At 46.5% G+C, this 22,114-nt stretch overlaps 1 protein-coding gene across 2 annotated transcripts in view; it reads left to right on the top strand.

The window, feature by feature from the left end:
* The window catches only part of KIF15 (kinesin family member 15), a 45,547-nt gene that overhangs the window by 15,461 nt on the left and 7,972 nt on the right, over positions 1-22,114 (top strand). For both annotated transcript variants that reach the window (XM_045856922.1, XM_045856921.1), the window contains exons 9-29: positions 729-854; positions 1,019-1,141; positions 3,856-3,979; positions 4,498-4,574; positions 4,796-5,005; positions 5,826-6,003; positions 7,433-7,595; positions 8,255-8,396; positions 10,083-10,280; positions 11,112-11,219; positions 11,596-11,701; positions 12,649-12,814; positions 15,818-15,968; positions 16,177-16,262; positions 17,424-17,493; positions 18,381-18,467; positions 19,071-19,175; positions 19,702-19,824; positions 20,337-20,483; positions 21,243-21,344; positions 21,639-21,803. In XM_045856922.1, coding sequence (XP_045712878.1) covers positions 729-854; positions 1,019-1,141; positions 3,856-3,979; positions 4,498-4,574; positions 4,796-5,005; positions 5,826-6,003; positions 7,433-7,595; positions 8,255-8,396; positions 10,083-10,280; positions 11,112-11,219; positions 11,596-11,701; positions 12,649-12,814; positions 15,818-15,968; positions 16,177-16,262; positions 17,424-17,493; positions 18,381-18,467; positions 19,071-19,175; positions 19,702-19,824; positions 20,337-20,483; positions 21,243-21,344; positions 21,639-21,803 — 2,757 coding nt within the window. The remainder of the gene's footprint in view (positions 1-728; positions 855-1,018; positions 1,142-3,855; positions 3,980-4,497; positions 4,575-4,795; positions 5,006-5,825; positions 6,004-7,432; positions 7,596-8,254; positions 8,397-10,082; positions 10,281-11,111; positions 11,220-11,595; positions 11,702-12,648; positions 12,815-15,817; positions 15,969-16,176; positions 16,263-17,423; positions 17,494-18,380; positions 18,468-19,070; positions 19,176-19,701; positions 19,825-20,336; positions 20,484-21,242; positions 21,345-21,638; positions 21,804-22,114) is intronic.

The raw sequence follows: 22,114 nt of genomic DNA, 5'->3' as shown, positions 1-22,114 counted from the left end.
AGAGCAGCGCCGAGACTCAGCACAGGGTGCCCTTGGCCCCGGTCAGCGCTCTCGGCCTCTCTGGTCTGCGGAGCAGCAGCAGCGCGGACTCAGGGCGTCGTGCTTCGTCGTTTCCGCGCTCTCCCCCCTTCCCTCTGCTCCCTCCGCTGCAGACCGGGGTACTGAACCACGCTGCCTACAGCAAAAATCCAGGCCACGTATCTAACCCAAACGCTTTTTCTCCCCAAGCCACTATGTTAAAGGGGTTCTCACACTTTAGAGAATCAGACAGTTTGCGTGTAATAACTCCATCAGTGACTTTGTAGGACATGGGGGCAGGTCATGAGTTACCACAGCTTGATAACGTAGCATGCATTTTAACACAAAAGCAAGAAAAATGTGCCTATTAATGCACTGCTCCAACTTTTTCTCTGTTCTTTTCTAGTTCCCATCCCTGCCGATAGGTCCATTTGAAACTGTTACAGTGATGACGTGATACTGATGTCTTTTTTCCCTTCACGTGATTTTTGTGTTTGTGTTTGAATGCTAAAATTGCCACATGTGTAAATAGGAAAAGGTTAGGGGATAGTTGAGGACATCTTTTTGCTGAAAAGTTAAGTTATCCTTAACTGTCAATGTCCTTGACTTGCCTTTCCATCCAGAATTGTCACGTTGCTGGATATATTTTAATCCAAAATACTAAAAAGGAACTAGTGCACCTAAATTTTCGTCTTTCCCCGGTGCCTCAGGAAGCAGGGAACATAAACCGATCGCTGAGCTGCCTGGGCCAAGTGATCACCGCACTCGTCGACGTGGGTAACGGAAAACAGAGGCACGTTTGCTACAGAGACTCCAAGCTCACCTTCCTGCTGCGGGTAAAGTACACGGTTGGGGTCCTGGGCCCTTCTTTGGTTGTGCGCGCTCTGGCTGGTAGCTGGATAATTTCTCAGCCTTTTTGCTAAGAGTGGACATTTTCTTTGCTTAAAAAAAGTCTTGCGGTTTCTCCCCTGAAAATGTGTCCGTTTGTATGATTAAACAGGACTCCCTCGGAGGTAATGCCAAAACAGCCATAATCGCAAATGTTCATCCTGGATCCAGGTGTTTTGGGGAAACCCTGTCAACGCTGAATTTTGCTCAGAGGGCCAAGCTGATTAAAAATAAGGTAAAATACTGAGTACAGAAGTAAATTAGGAAAATACCTAAGCTTGTAGAATCTCACTTTTGTGACTGCTCTAATATTAACGTAACTTTTATTTATTTCATTGTGAAATCTTAACTCTAAGCAAGATTTCTAGTTCCTCTTTCCTAACCTTCTGTATCACTCATGTAATCTGAGACCTAGATTAAGTGTTATGGTTAACAGGTTTTTTTGCCTTGTTTTTTGGTAAGGGGTGGAACAATTTCTCCTTTGTAATTGGGTTGGAGACTGAATTTATGTACCTAAACCGTGCTGCAGAGCTGGGGCGGGGGTGCGGTGGGTGAGTGGGCGGATGGTGGCAGGGATTCTCCCTGAAAGATACTTGGATGACATTGAAGAGGTTGGTCTTTCATGTTGCCTGTAACTACAGGGGCTGTCCCTTTTTCTTTACATACAAGAAGCCTCCTTGATGTACGTGTACACCGGTGGTCACAAACTTACCCTGTAAGGGGCTGGACGGTAAACATTTTAGTCTTCTTGGACCGTATGGTCTCCGTCCTAACCACTCAACTCTGCCTGTGTGGAGAGAAAGCAGCCACAGACAGTGTCAACACAGGGGTGTGGCTGGTTCCGATACAGCTCTCTGACACAGTCGGCGGGGGTTGTGTGGCCCCTGCGCCAACAGCATGCTGCCACCCCCCACTGCAGACTGGCACAAGGCCAAGGAGTCCCCCACTTATTTTGGAGAGGTGGAAGGCCCCTTTGGTTCCAAATGAAAGAATCATAATGCCCTCAATTGGCAGATTAATTTCTTCTTCTTTTTAGAGAGTAGGGAAGGGAGAGAGAAGGAGCAGGAGAGAAACATTGATGCATGAGAGGAACATCAATCGGTTACCTCTCACAGGCCCCCCAACTGGGGACCCAGCTAGCAACCCAGATGTGTGCCCTGACCAGGAATTGAACCAGCGACCTTTCGGTTCATAGGCCAGCATTCGATCCACTGAGCCACACCAGCCAGGGCTCTTCTGTCTTTCAAAGAAGAAATTGATTGTTCTTACCTGGACACTAGACTCCTGATTATCCTATCACGTAAGAGTGAAGGGGTCCATGTTCCTCTTCCCTGGGTAAGTCAGAAGAGGGTGGGCTTAGCTTCATTTGTTTTATTGGACTATGACCCTCTTGTGGGGCATTTGTACCGTCAGGAGGGAAAATCATTAGCGCTTCCTGACCCTATTTCTTGGGATTGATCACAAGTTTTTAGAGAGGAGAGACCTGCAGGAGTAAGTACAATTATGAGGTCACTGAGGTGACAGTGATGTCAGAGTTTACAGGAGTGCCTTTTATGAGCCTGGCCTTAAGAATCAGAAGCAACCAGGGATGGCTTCTTAACACATGAAACAGCAAAACCAGGAGCCGCACACTAGTCACTGTCAATGGTATGTCCCCTGTTGCAGTGCAAGTGGCTGGGATAGCTGGGACTTAATTTAAGGGTGAACTTGTTGGATCTTTCCTGATGTGCAGACCTGGCTTAAGAGGGAACATGAGCCCTGACCGGTTTGATTCCCAGTCACAGCACATGCCTGGGCTGTGGGTCTATCCCTGGTCAGGGTGTGTACGAGAGGCAGCCAATTGATGTTTCTTTCTCACATTGATTTGATGTTTCTTTCCCTCTCTTTCTCCCTCTCTTCCCCTCTCTAGAAATAAAATCTTTTAAAAACACACACACACACTAGCTGGCGTAGCTCAGTGGATTGAGCGCAGGCTGGGAACCAAAGTGCCCCATTCGATTCCCAGCCAGGGTACATTCCTGGGTTGCAGGCCAGAACCCCCAGCAACCGCACATTGATGTTTCTTTCTCTCCCTCTCCCTCTCCCTCTCCCTCTCTCTCTCTCTCTCTCTCCCTCTCTATAAACACACACACACACACACACACACACACATATACACACACACACACACACACACACACACACACACACACAAACTGGAACACCAGACCTTGGGGCTTTTTCCTCACCGGAGTATTGGGTATTCCATAGTTGGGTCCCTTTTATCTGGTTGGTACTCAGAGGGTGGCTCTTGTTATCACACTGTAGGTTTTGTGAGTCTTTTCCAACTTCTTAGATGTTGTCTCAAATAAAATATTTCTTGAAGAAAATTTCTTAAAGAGACATTTCTTCAAAACAGACGTTAAGTGTGGTGGCAAAACAGAAATGGAACTGTAACACCAACCTTCCCCTCCAGGAGGTGCTGTTAGGACATACAGGGTTGGAGCCCTTTGGAGAGGGAGGGTTCCGCCAAGCTGATGCACTCGCTCGGGCCAGCCCTGCAGTCCATCACACCTTTACATCACGCCCATGGGGGGGTGCGCTTTTCTCCGTGGGGGCAGGGCTGTCTGTCCCAGGGCTCAGGAAGAAAGCAGTGTCTGATGCACATACTGAGATCCCAGGGGTGACCCAGCCCGCAGGGCCCAGGGCTGCTCAACAGAGCGGAGACCTAAGCGGGAGCAGACGGCAGGAGGCGCGGTGCGGAGGGGAGAGTCCCTGGCTGGGGGTCTGAACACAGGGAGAGGAGGCTCCCTCCCCTCCACAGTACTCCGTCCTGGAGACTCCCTCCGAGTCATACAGATGTAAACACAAGACTGCACATCTCCCTGAACCTTCTTTTTGTTATTCTTGTTTTTCTTTTAGTTTTTCACAAAACATTCTTTTAATGCGTCTTAAAAACTTCTTGAACAGGCAGTGGTAAATGAAGACACCCAAGGCAACGTGAGCCAGCTCCAAGCTGAAGTGAAGAGGCTCAAAGAACAGCTGGCCCAGCTTACTTCAGGGCAGATAGCGGCGGAACCCTTTCTGGCCAGAGGTGAGACGCGCACGCGCTCTGTACCCGGAGGGAGGCCGGCCGTGTGCAGGCGCTAGTGCGAGGACCCCGCGCCAGGCACGGCGCCTTAAGGCCACCCGCGTTTTCCCACAAGTGTCTGTTTCTCTTTATTCCACCTGTGGAGGAACATGGTGCTCGGTCTGGAACCAGGTACAGATTCCGTAGTGCCGGGTTCTGGGAGATATCTGGGAAGCAGGTGCAGAAACAACTTTGAATAATGAAAATGCTAAGAAGACATACTAATAAATCTCACTTTGATCCACTTCTAAGATTTGGTTGTATCGTATGTATATTTACTAAGTAGAATGAGAGAGGTTTTTCTTTAAGGAACAGCTAGTGTGTGGACTGGGTTAGTTTGAAATCCATGACCTGCGGCTAATCATTTGATTCTTGTGCACTGAGAGCAGTCGGTCAGAGGCCGTTTTAGCTCACCTCCTGGGGTTCAGATTTGAGAGACAAACATTTCTTCCCCTTTCCTTTTCTTCCTGGATCGATTACAGACAAACATGAGACTGATTACGTGAAGTATTTCCAGGAGGCCATGATGCTGCTTAAGAAGTGTGAACAGGAGAAGAAGGTAGGAAACTGAGTTAGTGCACAGGGGGCGCGGGAATTTTAGGCTTCACTGTGTGCGTGAGTGACGCCTTTCTGAGAGGGGTAAATGGCACCAGTGAGTAAAACAGGGAAAGCTGTGAGAAATCTGATTTTGCCTTTGAGGTCAAGCGGGAAGTTAGTGTTTGTTGCTCAGGGAAGGTGAATTATTTTTTCATGTTTAACTAAATTATGCATTTTTTTAAGTCTCTGGTAGAAAAAGTTACCCAATTAGAAGACCTCACCCTCAAAAAAGAGAAATTTATTCAGTCTAATAAGATGATTGTGAAGTTCCGAGAGGACCAAATAACGCGGCTGGAGAAGCTCCACCGGGAGTCGCGGGGCAGTTTCCTGCCCGAGGAGCAGGACCGGCTGCTGTCGGAGCTGAGGGACGAGATCCAGACGCTGCGAGAGCAAGTGAGTGCGGGCCCCTCGCGGTATTTCCGAGCACCAAGGGCGTCAGGGGCAAATACACGTGCTGCCACATTCTTGCAATTCAACAGAGGTGTTTTTTGTTTGTTTGTCTTTATTTTTTTATAACAGAAGGTGTTTAAATGAATTAAACTGGCAGTTTGATTACAGAATCCACCCCTTACTGACCCTTTTCCCCAAAATTATAAAACCTGAACGGAAAAGCATTCCACCCAGTAGGTCGGGTCTAGTGCACCCCCGTGCGCAGATGTGCTTGCCTGGATGGAGTCCCTTTAAGGTTTCTTTCTTTGTTGTTTTTCCTTTTGCCTGGGAGCGATGCATAGTTCATACAGGCACGCCATTAAAAACAAAGATAATCGGTTATCAGCTTTGTGTGTCTTCCGAGAGGTTTTGTGCACATTCAAGCCAGTATGTATATTTTCACTTTTTGTCCTTTTGTATAAAAGGCAGCTCACCATTCGTTCTTTTCTGCACACTGCCCTTTTCACGTGGCGTGTCTTGGAGGGCATCGATTCTGGCTGTAGTTTCCTTCTTCTTTGCGCAGTTAGTATCAGCAGTCTCCTTTGCATGGAGCGTCAGCTGCAGTGAGTGTCCTCATGCTTACCTCCCAGGTGTCTGGGTAGAAGTGGCAAGGGTGCAGACCCCGACAGAACCCAGAATTGTAGGACGTGCACCCATGCAGCCTGACTTCGAGTGCCACACTACTCTCCTTAGTGGCTGCAGTGGCCACCACACCCAGAGCCTGTGACATCCTTAAGGACACCTTTGTACATGCATGAGTCTGCAATTCTTCTTTGTCACGCAGGTGGAGCACCACCCCAGAGTCGCCAAATACGCCATGGAAAATCACTCCCTCAGGGAGGAGAACAGAAGACTGAGATTGTTGGAGCCTGTGAAAAGAGCCCAGGAGGTGGACGCCCAGACCATTGCAATGCTGGAGAAGGCTTTCTTCGAGGTGTCTGGCACAGAGAAAGTCAACAGAAGTAAGAAGGGGTTGTTGTGTACGTGCCTTGGAGGGGCAGGGGCTGTGTTAAAGGGCACTGAGGTTGCCTTGCGTGGAGGGTCTTCATGTCAGCCTCGAGACCTGCCGTGCTCACTTCTTGTATACATAAGTATTGTTGCATGTTGCCAAAAGTCATTTTCTGTCCCTTTCTCATAAATCAGAGTAGTGCCCACCCTGGCTGGTGTGCTCACTGGATTGGGTACTGGCCTGCGAACCAAACGGTCGCCGGTTCAATTCTGGTCCAGGCACATGCCTGAGTTGGGGGCCAGGATCCCATCTGAGGGCATGCGAGAAGCATCTGATTGATGGATTTCTCACATATCAATGTTTATCTCGCTCCCTTTTCCGCTCCCTTCCCCTCTCTCTAAAAATAAAGAAATAAAATCTAAACAAAACAAAACAAAACAAAAACCAGAGTAGTGTCCTGGCCAGTGTGCCTTTGTGAAAGTGGCTTATTAGCACTGAGCCTGACTTACAGGCTTGCCTCAAGAGAGGGAGAGAATCATCAATGTGTGGCTGCCTCTCACGCACTCCGTACTGGGGCCTGGCCCGCAGCCCAGCATGCGCCCTGACTGGGAATCAGACTTGGGCCCTTTGGTTCTCAGCACAGCACTCAGCCCAGTGAGCCACAGCAGCCAGGGCTGAAATTTTCTTTTCCAAGCTTTTTTCCATTCTGTCTGTGACCTAATAAAAGAATAAAATTCTCAGTACTTGGGTTGTGGAGAGATTAAGATTTTAGATACAATTTTAAATCAGGTTTTCTGTATTATTTCAACTGCTTTTCCCTACAGTGTTCTGTATTTTGTTGGCCATTTTGACCTCAATTGCACCCTGACTTACTGCCCTTGAAAAATAATCGTGGCAATTTCGGGACCCCACGATCTTCAAAACAGACACCATTCTCTAGACAGCTGTTCCATGCTGTTTCCCCGCACTGGAACTCGGGGGGCACTGTTCACCATGTTCAGTCTTCCCAGTAACCCCCCAAAATTCATCTTTTCTACCCAGTGGTTGATGCCAAGTTCCTTTAACCCTCTGCCTTTGCTGTTTGTTTCCTTTCCTAAAACTCATCAGTGGGCAGCATCGGCCGCTGGTGCTAATCCCTGCCAGGCTCAGCTGGCGAGGTTTCCCCCTCCAGCATGGTGCGTGTTGCACTTCAGGCTCTGCTCCTAAGGTATCTATTGTCTCCGACGTGCCCCTGTCCCTTCCTGTGGCTTCTCAGCTCCTCAAAAACAACTTCTAGTGCTCTTTGTCACACCGCGTGGTGTCTGTGTCTCCTGATGAGTTACAGGTTCTTGTGTTTTAGGTCCACCTTCCAATTCACTTCTCATTTTTCCGTCCTTGTGCTCCAAAACGGATACCTGGCAGGGAACTTAGGAAATGTATTCTGTTATTTTTGTCTTTCAAAGACCAAGTTGTTGACTTATCAGGTCAGCAAGCATTTTCTCCAAAAGCTGCAAAAGAGCCACATTCATTAGCAAACACTGAGAAGCTAAAAGCTCAACTTCTACAAACTCAGACAGAGCTGAATAATTCAAAGCAAGAGTATGAAGAATACAAAGAACTAACTAGGTAAAGTATAAATTCATTCTTATTTTCATATCTTTTTGTGTTGATTTATTTTAGGGTTTGACATTGTCAATTCAGTTCAGCTTTTATTTGAAGTATCGGCTTGTTTTGACATAAGGGAAAAGGGCTTGCCTGTAGTTTTGTTTTTACTCATCGTTTTTAAGTTGAGGTATAATTGACATAAGTTTCTAGGTCGTTAATAATATATTCAATGAACTATACAATAAGAATATTTTAATGTTGAGATGAGTGTCTATTGAACTTACATAGTAAAGTATTTGTCTGGTCACCATAATGAAACCACTAATGTTATGAATTAAATCTGGATTTTTAGACATTTTAGAGTTTAGTATTCTTACTTATTGCTCTTTGAACAAAGGAAAACCACACTTGTATTAAAACAAAGATGAATCCTATTCTAAAATACAAAGAAGTGTTTTTAAATAACACGTTAGATGTGGAATCATCTTGGGCTGTGCGGGCTTTTGGCTGGAGCTCCGCCATGCACTCGCTGCGCACCTTGAACGGGCATCGGTCTGTGTGCGGCCCTGCACCCAACGGGGGAGTGAGGTAGCGGGAGAGCCAGGTGACAGGGCCAAGTGCTCTGCAAGTGTGTGATGTCACTTATTACCTAAAACACCCAACTTTATAATGTCTTTTAGGAAAAGGCAGCTAGAATTAGAATCTGAACTTCAGTCTTTGCAGAAAGCGAACCTCAATCTTGAAAACCTTTTGGAAGCAACAAAAGTCTGCAAGCGGCAGGAAGTTTCTCAGCTGAACAAAATTCATGCTGAGACGCTGAAGGTAGGTCATCTGCAGCAGTACTCCAGTCTTCTATCCCGGCCTTCTCGTTTTGCTGCTACCGGGGTCTGCGCAGATTGCCTGCAGGCACCCGCAGAGGCCCGTGCGGGCAGTCAGGCCAGGGCGACACCGGTCCCAGCGCTGTGAGGTAGACCCAGTGGCGGGACGGGGTGGGGCGTGCGCCCTGGAGTCAGACTGGCTTCAGACTGGGTTTCCTGACTTCTGAGCCTCATTTTTACTGTCTGAACTGGAGATGAGGATAATTTAATTGCCTTTAGGTTTATTAGAGCATTAAATGAGATAATGAAGTATCTGGCACCTTAATTTTCATTCCCCTCATTTTTAGCGAGGTCACACATCTCTCTGTGTTCACTGTCCACTTGTCTGTTCTCTTCTCAGGAAAAAGAGCCCAGTTTTCTGCTGCTTGATTTGTAGGAGTTTGTATGTGTTAACCTTTTGTTTGTTGCACCTACTGCTAAAATACTCTGCCATCACGTCCCTGGTCTTTCTTCTTCGTATGTGATCCTTTTGTCATACAGAAAGTTTAAAATTTTCATATAGCCAGGTTTATTGTGTCTTTACCTTTGACTTCTCTCATTCATTTTTATTATTTTTTTCAAAAAACTAAAAGATTTTATTTGTTTTTAGATCGAGGGGAAGGGAGCGAGAAAGAGAAGGAGAGACACATCAATGTGTAAGAGAAACATTGGGTTGCCTCTCCCGCCCCTCCTCTCACACGCCCCCCATCCGAGGGCCTGACCCACGACCCAGGCGTGCCATCAAACCCGAGACCTTTGGGTTTGCAGGACTATGCCTAACCCACTGAGCTACAGCAGCCAGGGCTTTCTTCATTCATTTTTAAAGGCCCAGACAATCTCAACATCATCAGTATATTCTATTTTCTTTCATTACTTTTAGGCATCTGCTATTTTAGTTTTGAGTGGTAGGGCATAGAGATCTAACTTTTTCAACAGTCCGTGTTTTCTTCCTACTAATTTGGTTGGACAAAAAGTTCATTTGGTTTTGAAGTAAAATTAAAGACACAGTTTTCATTTTAACCAATAAATTGTTCTATTTCTGAACTTTGTGTTTCTTGCAATGTTCTATTTGACTATTCATATGCTAATAATGCACTTTTTAAACAACATTTTCCACCCTTATAATGTATTTTTATATTGACCAGGGAAGTATAACCGAAATTTTTTTTATCTTCTTAGATATTTGTTCTTTGTATAAGGTTTGAAATTAGCCTGTCAAATTTTATTTTTCTAAATCTTATTAGAAATGCTTAAAAGTCTGCATTAAATTGATAGATTTGACCCTGGCTGGTGTGGCTCAGTGGATTGAGCACCAGCCTTCAAACCAAAGGGTCGCCCCGGCTTAATTCCCAGTCAGGGCACATGCCGGGGTTGTGGGCCAGGTCCCCAGTTAGAGGCACATGAGAGGCAACCACACACTAATGTTTCTCTCCCTCTCTCTCTTTCTCCCTCCTGTCCCCTCTCTTTAAAAATAAATAAATATATTTTTAAAAATTGATAGATTTGTTTCCACTTGGGCATTTCTGTGCTGCCTCTCAGGGATGCTTTTTTTTGTTGTTAATTAATAGAATTTTTATTTTACTACCTTTGTTCACACAGTTATATTTTTGATGTGTGCTAATGTTGTTTTCCATAATCATTTTTACTTCAGATTATAACTACACCAACCAAGACTTACCAGCTCTGGTCCCGATCGGCACCAAAGTTGAGCCCTGAAATGGGGAGCCTGGGGTCTGCGCACATGCAGAATTCCAGCCGATTAGACAATGATATCTTAAACGAGCCACTCCCACCTGAGATGAATGAACAAGCTTTTGAGGCCATTTCTGAAGAGCTGAGAATCGTGCAGGTAATGTTTAGTTTCAGAAAAAAATTAAATAATTAGGTATTTATTTAAATAAATCTAATTTATCGTTTTAACTCTATAGTTTGCGGTTTTCAGACCTGTTCAGTATTGTCTTGAGTATGGGTTTGTGAAGTCCCTGGCTCAGAAACCAACCCACTCTTGTTCTTTCGGTTCACTCTGCAATATTTAGCAAGCCATTCTCCAGCGTGCGGGGCTTTGGTTCTCTCACGTGCGAGGAAGCCAGTTTGCCACGAGCTTCATGTTCCAGAAGTGGTGTGAATATAGGGCACAGTGCTGTGTCCACCAACGAAAATGGAAATACTTGACAGACTCTTATGACACATGAGATTTTAGACAGCTTTTGCTATATTTGAAATAACACGAAATTTGATTATCTCAGAATTCTGGCGATTTGATTTTTGAAAAGTTTTTCTACTGTATAGTAAAGCTTAGAGTGAGCCAGACCACCCCAAATTCCTAAATGTTGCCCTTTTTATGTCAAGGAGTCCTTCCTGGTGAAGTCACTCTGTGTAGCTCTGAGAAAGCTTCTCAGAAGTCTAAAGATAGCTCTGTGGTTTAATCCATGGTTTTAATTTTAATCATTTCTTTGCTATGTGTTTCAAGTTACCCACTTTGATGGGCCACGAGTGTAATTCTGATATGTGAGAAATCATTAGTGCAGTCTTTTGAAATTCTTTTCTGGCTCCAAACTGGACTCTGATACCTTTGTCCATATGAGATTCTCAGTTTTGTTTTTTTAATGCAGAAGAAATGGTAGAATGTTTGAGGTTTCCACTAGAAGACTTTTTGACAGCTGAGGATTTTGTGTTGCAGGAACAAATGAGTGCCCTTCAAGTCAAGCTGGATGAAGAGGAGCATAAAAACCTGAAGCTTCAGCAGCGCATCGACAAGCTGGAACACCATTCTACGCAAGTGCAGGAGGTAAGACCGAGAGCGCGGCCTCAGGACTGTGCTTCCAGTCCTCTGAGTAAGGTGAGCGTCTCGGGGAAATGAGCTCTCAGAGCCCGGTCAAGGTTGAATTGAGCAGCAGGTCGTCCTCCACCCCCTTACTCCGCATGCTGCTGCGACAATGAGACGCACGTCCCCCAGGCTGAGCTCTGGTCCCCTCAGACCATAGTGCACCTGGGATCCTTTCTTTGTTGGGCGTCCTCACTGTAGTTGATGGGAACAGCCACATTTCTTCTGGCCAGAGACTTGAAAACCAGATTTTAAAAAGAGAGACGCGGTAGTGGTTGGGAGTATGTCACAGTGGGCCAGTGCGCCCGTCCCAGTAAGTAAGGCGGTCTCCTTCCCACAGCTGTTCTCGTCGGAGAGAGCCGACTGGACCCAGCAGCAGCAAGAGCACCTCTCACAGCTGAGTGGCCTTGAAAAGCAGCTTCGGGACACTCAGACGAAGAATGACTGTGAGTTGGAGCACCTCGGGGCTTTCATCTGCATGCTGGAACTCAGTGTCTTTGCGCTCATATGCACGAGTCTTGTCCCTGTGTTTTCGGTCGGCAGTGTTTTCTCCGTTTGAATTAGGCAGCCAGACCTGAGTTTGCCTGGTGGTGGGGAGTAAACCTAATATACTATAAAGGGTAATTTGCTTCAGGACAGCTCACAAACAAACGACACAACTGTTTGCTTAACGTTTTAATGCCGCTTTGTGAATGAATTGGTTTTAATTCGTCAGATGAATAATGTTTTGTTTTTTATTCACCATTCATTTTCATTTTTCAGTTATAGTTTTGAACAATGTTTTAAATGTGACAAAGCATAAATTATATGTTGGTGTATATTCATCGATGTAGGAGTGTCATTGATTCCCAGTTTGTTGTTGTTTTTGGTTTATTCCTCCTTTCATCAGAATATTAGCAATAGTTTGTAATAATGCTGAAACAAAACAGACAGCCATTCAGTTTTTTGGTTCTAAGAAGTTACCTAATTTTACTTTCAATTGGAGTTCCCTCAGAAGACCACAAGCATTTAACTCTTTCGAAAGTTCTGGCACATTTCCAAGGGGTTTTCAGTAATTAAAATTAAGTCACTTAAAATATGTTATGTACCTTGATTTTTTTTTTCTTATAAAGGGTTTTGATGCACATTCTAAATGTAGAAAACCATGTAATCTACAAGTCAGGGACAGATGATGTTGATTCTCCCTCTCTGGCAGCAGTGCACCGGGAACCACGAGCACGGGGCAGGGAGGAAACAGAACTCGGGTGGGTGCTCCCCTGTGCCTGCCGCGCGGCTCTGCAGCGCCGGCTTCGTGTTGCTGCTTGTGTTTAGACACCCGTTGTTTTTATTTGCCTACTTTGTCAAAACTGTGTGTAGAGAAGCCTGCTGAGGATATATTTTGTTTGTCTTTTAGTCTTGAAAAGTGAGGTGCATGACCTGCGAGTCGTTCTTCATTCTGCCGACAAGGAGCTGTCTTCGGTGAAACTGGAGTACAGCTCGTTCAAGGAGAGTCAGGAGAAAGAGCTCAGCGACCTTTCTGAAAGGCACCTGCACGTCCAGCTCCAGCTGGAGAACGTCAGGTAGGGTTGCTTCGTTCTGAGTGGCCGGTAACCCAGGACTCGTGCAAGTGCACGTGCTGCACACCCAACGCAAGCTCGTGCAACCGAGAGTCAGTTTACTGGCTCACGGTGTTGGGAAGGTGCCTGCTGTTTGTGATTTCAGGGGCAAACTGGGCCGTGTCTTAGCGGTATTGTCGGTGTGCACCGTTCTCTGTCTCTCCTGCTCTCTGTCGCTCGCTCCCTTTCAGCCCCCGCTCTGCTTCCCTCTGGGCCGCCCTCATTCTGTCCTGTGGAGGGCCTTCCTCTGTGTGGCAGGGAACAGATGGCCTCACTGCTCCATATCCGCCCCCTAGCATAACTCTTGGGAAGACACCCTGCCTCCCAACAGCCATGTACCAGCCCCGGGAGAACTGGAGCTGGTCTTGCTCGAGTCGTCTGCGTGCCTTTTGAGCAGTCGCTCGGCAAGGGTGTGAGGTGGTATTGGCACAGCAAGGCGATGTGCCTGTCCCCGAGGGAGAGGTGTGCTCGCTCTCATGAGAGGGGACAGCACCGGGAGACCCGGTCCGTAGTGGTCACCGTGGTCCATGGTGACTCCAGAGGCCGGCTGGTTCATCTAGTGCTGGCAGTAGAGAAACAGAGTAATCTCAGATGGAAATTGTTTGTTTTTACTATTTTTTTTCTTACTAATTTCAGCCTTCTGTAAAACGTAACTTAAAACTGCTGTGTGGTTCTGATGCTGTCTCCTGGGTGTGCGGCAGCACTGTAGTACTGGACATTGTGAAGGTGGCGCTGTGAGTGTGATAGAGGGACCGCTCAGCCCAGAAACCCTGCTGGTCTGCAACCTGGGATTTAATTTTCATGGAGGTTGCAAAAGTTAAAACCTGTAGCTGGTGAACATTTTCTGGTTATACAACAAGGAATTAAAATAGAGGAAGGGCCCTGGCTGTGTGGCTCAGTGGACTGAGCGCCAGCTTGCGATCCCGAAGGTCGCCGGTTCACATCTCTGTCAAGGCACGTGCCAGGGTTGCGGGCCAGGTCCCCAGCCGGGGGCGTGTGAGAGGCAACCGACTGATATAGTTCTCACATATCAGTGTTTCTCTCCCTCCCTCCCTCCCTTCCTCTCTAAGAATAAGTAAAATCTTTAATAAAAAATAAAATAGAGGAAAACAACGAGACCTGTAGGCCAAACCCACCCATGGACATCCTTTTATCAGGCCTGCCAGTGTGATTTTTTTTTAATTAGCATAGTTTTTTTTCTTTTTTATGAGAGCTTTCTTATTTTTTAAAAAAAATCCATATTTTAGCATCTTTTTAAAAATTAGAATGTTGGTGACACAGGACCCACAAGGCAGCAGGGTGGCCCTCCGCTGTCCTGTGAGTCTCTTCTGCCCTCTAGAGGGCGTGCGTGGAGTCAGCACCACTCCACTGCCCTGTGCTGTGTCCCCAGCAGCAAGGCTGCTGGGCAGGTGCTGTTCATCATCAGATGCACTGTGGTTTTTTCTTTTCTTTTTTTTTTTTTTAAGATTATTTTCAGAGAGAAGGAAAGGGAGAGAAACATCGATCTGGAGGGAAACATCAGTTGGTTGCCTCTCGAACCCACAACACAGGCATGTGCCCTGATCAGGAATCAAACTGGCAGCCTTTCACTTTGGGGGACAACACCCAACCATCTGGGCCACATCGGTCACAGCTGCTGTTTTGTTTGTTAAGATTTTATTTATTTTTAGAGAGGGGGAAGGGAGGGGAAAAGGAAGAGAAACACTGATGTGTGAAAGACACACCGATCAGTTGCCTCTTGCATGCCCCCCAGCTGGGGACCTGACTCACAATCCACACATGTGCCCTGACTAGGATTTGAACTGGTGACCCTTTGGTTCACAGGCTGGCATTCAATCCACTGAGCCACTCTAGCCAGGGCAGGGCTGTTGTTTTTTCTTACACCTGGCGTTTTTTTTTAAATATCCAAATCAATGAATCTAATCCTGGCTCTGTCATAAACTAATTCTGAGTGATTTTTTTTTTTTTGAAAAGTCACTCTACTAATTTTATTGGATGTTAATTTCCTCGTGTTTACATGTTAGACCTAGAATGTTATGAATCCACTATATTTGGCTATGTGCTTAAATTCCATCCTAAAAACATCAAGTTTTTCTTTTTTAAATTGGACATAATTTAATTGTTCTCAGTGTCTCAGATTGAACATGGATTACATCACTTACTTGGCTGCTTGTACTCCACTGGGCACTCTCCCTGCAGATGTGTTTCTTGAATTATTTTGCCTGCTTTATGTATATAGTTTGTGTTGTAAACACGTGTGTGTGTCCCCCACACTCTTATCTGTAACAACTGATTTTTACCACTTTGTAGTTTGCTGCCTCTGCTCTACTTTCAGTTGGTAAAGAGCTAGGTCCCTGTCTACCAGACTGCTGCGTGAAAGCTGGGGCATCCGTTTTGGATGGCCCGCAGGTCAGGTTCATTGTTACTAGTTCTTGGCTGAGCTCTGGATGTTGAGCGCGTCAAGTATGTTGGGGAGCTGACCTGGAGGGTGAAAACCTCAAAAGCTGTGAATAATAATCATGTGAATTAAAAGATAGCTCTGTCCCGAGGGAGTTCGAAGCCACATTTGCCATCTTGAAAACCCTGTGTAGAGTTGGGAGACTATGCAGTGAATGGATAGAGCTAAGCTATCCACAAAACTAAATTAGTGGCCAGTCTCCAGAGTTAGGTCTGGGACCCCCTGAATTGGCGTCATTCTGGATCACCAATCAGTTAAGCGTGTCTGAAACCAGGGAGAGAGAGTGAGGAGGGAAATGTCTTGTCCGTCACACTGTGCCGTGGTCCAGTCCGTCTCCCGTGTTCATGCATCGTGGGCATCTTACCCCAGTGCTCGAGGGGCCTGAGTCAGTCAAGGCTTCTGTCTGTTGGGAATGGTCTGCAGCTGGGATAAATCGAACTGCAGACAGTCTGCCTAGAACTACATTTAATGTTTATATTTACCATTGTAAAAATGTTTTCCTGATAAAGATTAGAAAATGAAAAGCTTCTTGAGAGCAAAGCCTGCCTGCAGGATTCCTATGAAAACTTACAAGAAGTAATGAAGTATGAAATTGACCAACTTTCCAAAAACCTCCAAAACTGCAAAAAAGAAAATGAGACTCTGAAATCTGATCTGAATGTAAGTTAAGAAAGGTACTGGTTATTCCCGAATTTGTCCTGGGTGTGTGGACACTCCCTGGGGTGCAGGGCAGGCCCTGCTGGGGCCGCTCCCTAACCTCCTGTGCCGGCCTGGCCGTGGGGCCCGCCGCCCAGGAAGTCCTGATGTGTTTGTTGCCTGCACATTGCTAGTCAAGTTACTTAAAATCTGATGTCACGTTGTCTTTTAGAATTTGATGGAGCTTTTTGAGGCAGAAAAAGAACGCAATAACAAATTATTATTACAGTTTGAAGAAGATAAAGAAAACAGTTCTAAGTGAGTGCCATTTATCTTTTCCGTTAGTTAACTAGAATACCATTTACTGCCACATTCTTTATCTTGTTTTTCTTAACTTTTCATATCCTGCAGTTATTTTTTCTAAAGCATTCCAAAAATGAATAACTTTTTTTTTATAAATGACTATGTAGAGAAAAGACTTATTTATTTGAGGGGAAGGGAGGGAGACAATGAGGGAGAAAGAAAGGGAGAGAAACATTGATGCAAGAGATGGTGATTGGTTGCATCTCACATGCCCCAAAGTGGGGACCTGGCCCGGAACCCAAGGCATTTGCCCTGACTGGGAATTGAACCGGAGACCTTTTTGGTTCACAGGCTTGGCACTCAGTGCACTGAGCCACACCAGCCAGGGCAGCCGTGATACTTTTTAAATGAGTAGTGGTGATCAGAACTCGGCCTTCTGTAAATAAGCCACAGTGTCTATTATTGGAAGGTGGGGATTGATTTTTATTTCTGTCTCTACTACTGTTTTTCTAGCTGCCCTTTTTCTCTCCTGGTCCCTTAATATGAATGCCATTGTCTGTCTTCCCTTTCTCTCCAAGTGCTTTCCCTTGGTGATCTCTGTCAGTCTCCTGGCCTCAGCCAGCCGGATGACATTACTCTGATGAGAAGAATCTGTACTTGTTTATTCAGCAGATGCTGTTGAGTTCTTCCTGTGAGACAGGCACTTCTAGACCCTGGAATTCAGGGGTGAACATACATCTAACGGATGCAGATATCCGGTTGGGAGACAGGCGGTTGACTTGTAGTTGCTCATTCAAACACTTGGTGATGCCCGGCAAGCCAGGCATTATTCTGGCCAACACTGAACGTTCACAGATAACACAGTGAACAGTACCCCTGTCCTCATGAGTTCTACATTCTAGCACAGAGAGGAGGGCAACCCACCGACACGCACAGGGTGTTGGGTGTGTGTCCGGGGGCCCGAGTGCTCGGACCAAGGTAAGCGGCTGTGGCGCAGAAGCGGGCCGCCATTCCGTGGCTGGGAGAAGGGGGCTCAGGTTTCTGGCCCGCCCCGGAGCCCGGCGCCGAGTGTGTGCCTGATAAAGGGTGGCTGTGTTGCGCTGAATCTCTTCCACATAAACAGTCCCTGCTTTCCTTGAGCAAAGTCCTAAGTAACAGGTACCTCTTCTCTTCCAGAGAAATCTTAGACGTCCTTGAGGCTGTGCGTCAGGAGAAACAGAAAGAGATGGCCAAGTGCGAGCAGCAGGTAAGTGTCCTGCACTCCGGCTCTAAAATCTGAGCTTTGTAGTGTTTTCTGATGTCTCTTATAACAGTGTCTCAGTTTTCATACGTTGGAAATTGATAATAAGGCTCTGGCTGCTGTGGCTCAGAGGACTGAGTGCCAGCCTGAGAACTGAAAGGTCACTGGTTAGATTCCCAGTCGGGGCGCGTGCCTGGGTTGTGGAGCCAGGTCCCTGGTTGGGGGTGTGCAGGAGGCAACCGATGGATACATCTCTCACATGCTGATGTTTCCCTTTCTTTCTCCTTCCCTTCCCCTCTGTCTAAAAGCGAATATATAACATCTTTTTTTTTTTTTAAAGAAAAAGTTGTAATAAAAAGATGGGGTGTTTGGTTGCTTGTATTATTTTCCAACTTCATATTTCTTTTTTCTCTCAACTTTATTTCATTTTTAAGTATATTTTATTGATTATGCTATTATAGTTGTCTCATTTTTTTCCTCCCTTTTATCTTCCTCCACCCTGCACCCCTCTCCCTCCAGCATTCCCCCTCTTAGACCATGGGTCATATATACAAGTTCTTTGGCTTCTCCATTCCCTGTGCAATTCTTAACCTCCCCATCTATTTTGTACCTACCATTTCTACTTCTTATTCCTCGTACCTCTTCTGCCATTCTCCCCCTCCCTCTGCCAACTCATAGCCCTCCATGTGATGTCCATTTCTGTGATTCTGTTTCTATTCCAGTTGTTTGCTTAGTTTGTTTTTATTTCTGGATCAGTTGTGAGTTTGTGGTTTTCAAGTAGTACTCCTAGTGTATACTGTATAATATGAAAAACAGACTTCAGCTTTTTTTTAATGTAGGTAGTTAACTTTGTGATTTAATTCTTTTTCTAAAACTGTTTTTTTCCGCCATAGATGGCAAAAGTGCAGAGACTAGAGGAGAGTTTGTGTGCCACCGAGAAAGTCATCCATTCTCTGGAGAAGTCTAGAGATGCTGACAAGGTAGGTGGCGGCTGAAGCCACGCCCCTCTGTGTTTCTTTATAAGTGAAAGGGGGTTGCTTCACCCTTCCAGGCTCCTGCTCTAAGGGTGACTGATAACCGGCATTCGGTGTGCGCCCGGGCCCTGCGCATCTTCCGAGGTGTCTGGAGAATGAGGTCTTCTATCTAGATTAATTTTCCACGTAACTGCCGGTGCGAACTGTTCTGTTTCTCGCGATGACAATGTTTCTGAAGCGCACCCCGCCCCCTTTGACCGGATGCCGTCAGTGCGGCCCCTTCCTGTGGACTCTGACTCCCACGGCGCGGAGGCTCAGACCCCGGCGTTGGCTGCAGCCAGAACACCAGACGCCGTGTGTGTGCGCTGAAGTGGGATGTTGGGTGTAAACCCCTGGTGTCTGGCTCTTACTCATACAGCCGGAGCAGACGATGAAATATAGCGGCATAAAGCCCCTGAAATACAAATTGAGAACATTAATGATGTAAAGTGACATTTTGCTCAAATAAAACTGACTTCTATTGTCACCAGGAAAGATGAACAACCTGCCATTTAAAAATGATCTCCTCCCCGTCACTGGGGGTGAAGCTGTTGTTTCTGTCCCCATCAGGAAGCTGTCGCCGACCTCCGGAGCCAGGTCCAGGAGCTGAGAGCATCGGTCTGTGAGAAGACAGAGACCATAGACACCCTGCAGCAGGAACTGAAGGACGTCACTGTAAGTTCTGTCCCCGACGCGGTGGTAAATTTGGGCCCGAGACACACTTCCTAGGTGCCTTGGGAGGTTAACGAATGCTGCACCGGAAAAAAGACCGTGGTCAGATGGGTTTGGAAATGCTGGTTACGGCTCAGCAGGGTCTGCGCTGGCAGAGCCGGGAGAGCCTTTAGCGTGCAGGCGTGAGGAGTGAGTGCACCTCAGTTGGAGGTCCTGCCTCCGCCTTCCCTTGTGACAAGGGGAGGGTGGTGGTCAGTGTCCCCCACTCCGCCGCTCCACACGGAGCCTGGCGCCGCCACCTGTATCTCTGATGGCAGGTGTTTTTCACCGGTACCTGTGGGACTGACCCACTTTTCCGGCCATCCGTGCACTCAGTCTTCCATCCCTTAATTCAACAAGCAGTGATTGGATAGATTTGTGTTAATATGGTCGTCACCTTGGAACTGGGGGTCATTCTTAAGTTTATTTTCATCTAAAAGCACAGACAATAAAGCAGGCAGCTCTTACATCACAACTTTCTTTTCTGCAGTGCAAATACAACTCTGCTTTGGTTGACAAAGAAGAGAGCAAAGTGTTGATTAAGAGACAGGAAGGAGAGATTCTGGACCTGAAAGAAACCCTTAGACTGAGAATAATCTCTGAAGACATCGAGGTAACTTAACACACCGTGTCTGTTGTCACGTTAACATGTTAACTTGTACTTGTTAACATGTACTTGTGTGTACGGAGGTTATTGGTGAATGAATAGAGGATTTCTAAAGGAATAGGCCATAATTAGAGCTGTTTCCCCTAAAGTAGTTAGGCACTAATGTGTAAGATCACATTGTCACGTTTATCCGGTTGATTTACCGTCATTCATTCATCCGCACTGGCGCCGCTGAGGCCCCTGTAGCCGGCCCCGGGGCGGGGGAGGGCGGGCAGAGCGCAGCGGGCCTGCGCCGGGCCGGCGGTGTGCCCTCGCTGGGCTGCTCGTGCCCCAGCCTGCTCACTGGCGTCAGCCGCCTGGTCGGTCTTGGAATGGTTCACCACACTGGCCAAAGAAAGAGTTCTCACCTAAAACTTCCTCTCAACCTTTAAAACGTCGCACGTAGTAATGATTTGCAAACCCTTGTTGGCGAACCACGATTGAGAAATTCTGCTTGTGTGGGGGTTGTCCCCCGACAGAGGGACATGCTCTGCGAGGACCTGGCTCATGCCACTGAGCAGCTGAACATGCTCACCGAGGCCTCCAAGAAGCACTCAGGGCTCCTGCAGTCCGCCCAGGAGGAGCTGACCCGCAAGGAGGCCATGATCCAGGAGCTCCAGCACCAGGCGAGCGCCGGGGAAGGGCCGGTCGGGGTGGGGGCCGGGGAGGGGGCTGCGTGGGCAGCAGCTCTGGGGGCTTGAAGGACCGGGCTGTTCCCAGGGGTGCAGACTGGCTCGGCTCTCTTCCTGCCCGCCTTCAACCCTTGACGCGCCAGCAGGTTCCAGCCACTGTGGTGAGGTTACGGCTCATTCTCATCCGCTCTTTGGCTGCTGCTGTTTTATATTTTGTATTTTTCCTCAGATGACTCTTTGATCATTTGAGAAGCTTAAAAACGAAGTTTTTTCTTTTGGTTTTGGTTTTGTTTTGTTTTGTTTTGTTTTTTTAAGATTTTATTGCCCTGGTGGGTGTGGCTCAGTGGATTGAGCTCCGGCCTGCAAACCAAAAGGGTTGCTGGTTCGATTCCTGGTCAGGGCACATGCCTGGGTTGCAGGCCACGTCCCCGGTTGCAGGAGGGTATGGAAGAGGCAACCACACATTGATGTTTTCCCCCCCTCTCTCTAAAAATAAATAAATAAAACCTTTACAAAAATAACTAAGGTACACAGGCACAAATGGCAGCCCCAGATTGTACACTGTCTTACTTTAAAAATTGCTGTGTTTTAATGTATTGCTGCTTTTGATTATTAATCAAATCCCCCCAAAACGTAAAAAGCCTATTTATACATCCCTCTATTCATACATAGGGAAAGACAGGATGTTCTGACTGGACCACGGGTTCCATGTTGTTTTCTAACTTGTAACCTTACGTTTGTTGATTTTCCCAGTTAAACCAAAAGAAAGAGGAGGTAGAACAGAAGAAGAACGAGTATAACTTCAAAATGAGGCAACTCGATCACGTGATGGATTCTGCTGCCGAGTATCCCCAGGTACTTTTCAGGAAAAGGGTGTGTTTCAGGAGGAATCGAGGTTTGTGAGTTTTATAAGTTTAGTGGTTACTAAGACCATATCTTTGTCTTTTTATGAAAAAGTGTTTTTCACTAACACCTTTTCTGCTTTTTACTTGATAAAAAGGAACCAGTGTTTTATTTTTATGTTTTGCTTGGACAAGATTTAGACTAAATAGCTTGAGTTTTCTCTATATGCTTGGTATATACATTTAACATGAAGTCTTTATGATGTCACTTAACCGTGTATTTGGGTGAAATCTGGCTTTATTTCAGAGCCCGAAAACGCCGCCTCATTTCCAAACACACTTGGCAAAGCTCCTGGAAACACAGGAACAGGAGATAGAAGACGGGCGGGCCTCCAAGATTTCTTTGCAACGCCTTGTCACTAAGCTAAATGAAGACAGAGAAATCAAAAATGCTGAAATCCTCCGAATGAAGGTAACTGGGTAATTTCATTGTTTCCAGTTAATGTTTTAAGATAAATAGTATTTTTCATGGTTACTGAAGATACAAAATTCAGAAGGCACAAAACTCAGTGTAGGCAGAAGCCTTCCTCTCACTCCTGACTCCGAACTCCTCATCTGCTGTTCTGGGGGCTCCCAGTGTAGCCGGTTCCTTATGTATCTCCTAGAGCTTTCCGGGGGCGGGGGGTGTGACCACGTCTGAGCATGTGTCCCCTGCCTCTTCGGTTTTCCGCGGTGGCACCGTCATGCAGGCTGCACTGACCGCTGTCCTCACGGTGCTGTCCG

Source organism: Phyllostomus hastatus, unplaced genomic scaffold, assembly GCF_019186645.2.
Source record: "Phyllostomus hastatus isolate PE091 unplaced genomic scaffold, TTU_PhHast_1.1 phas_scaffold_129, whole genome shotgun sequence".
NCBI classification, from domain to species: domain Eukaryota; kingdom Metazoa; phylum Chordata; class Mammalia; order Chiroptera; family Phyllostomidae; genus Phyllostomus; species Phyllostomus hastatus.
The sequence above is the reverse complement of the archived record's forward strand: the minus strand, read 5'-3'. Positions and strand labels throughout refer to the sequence as shown.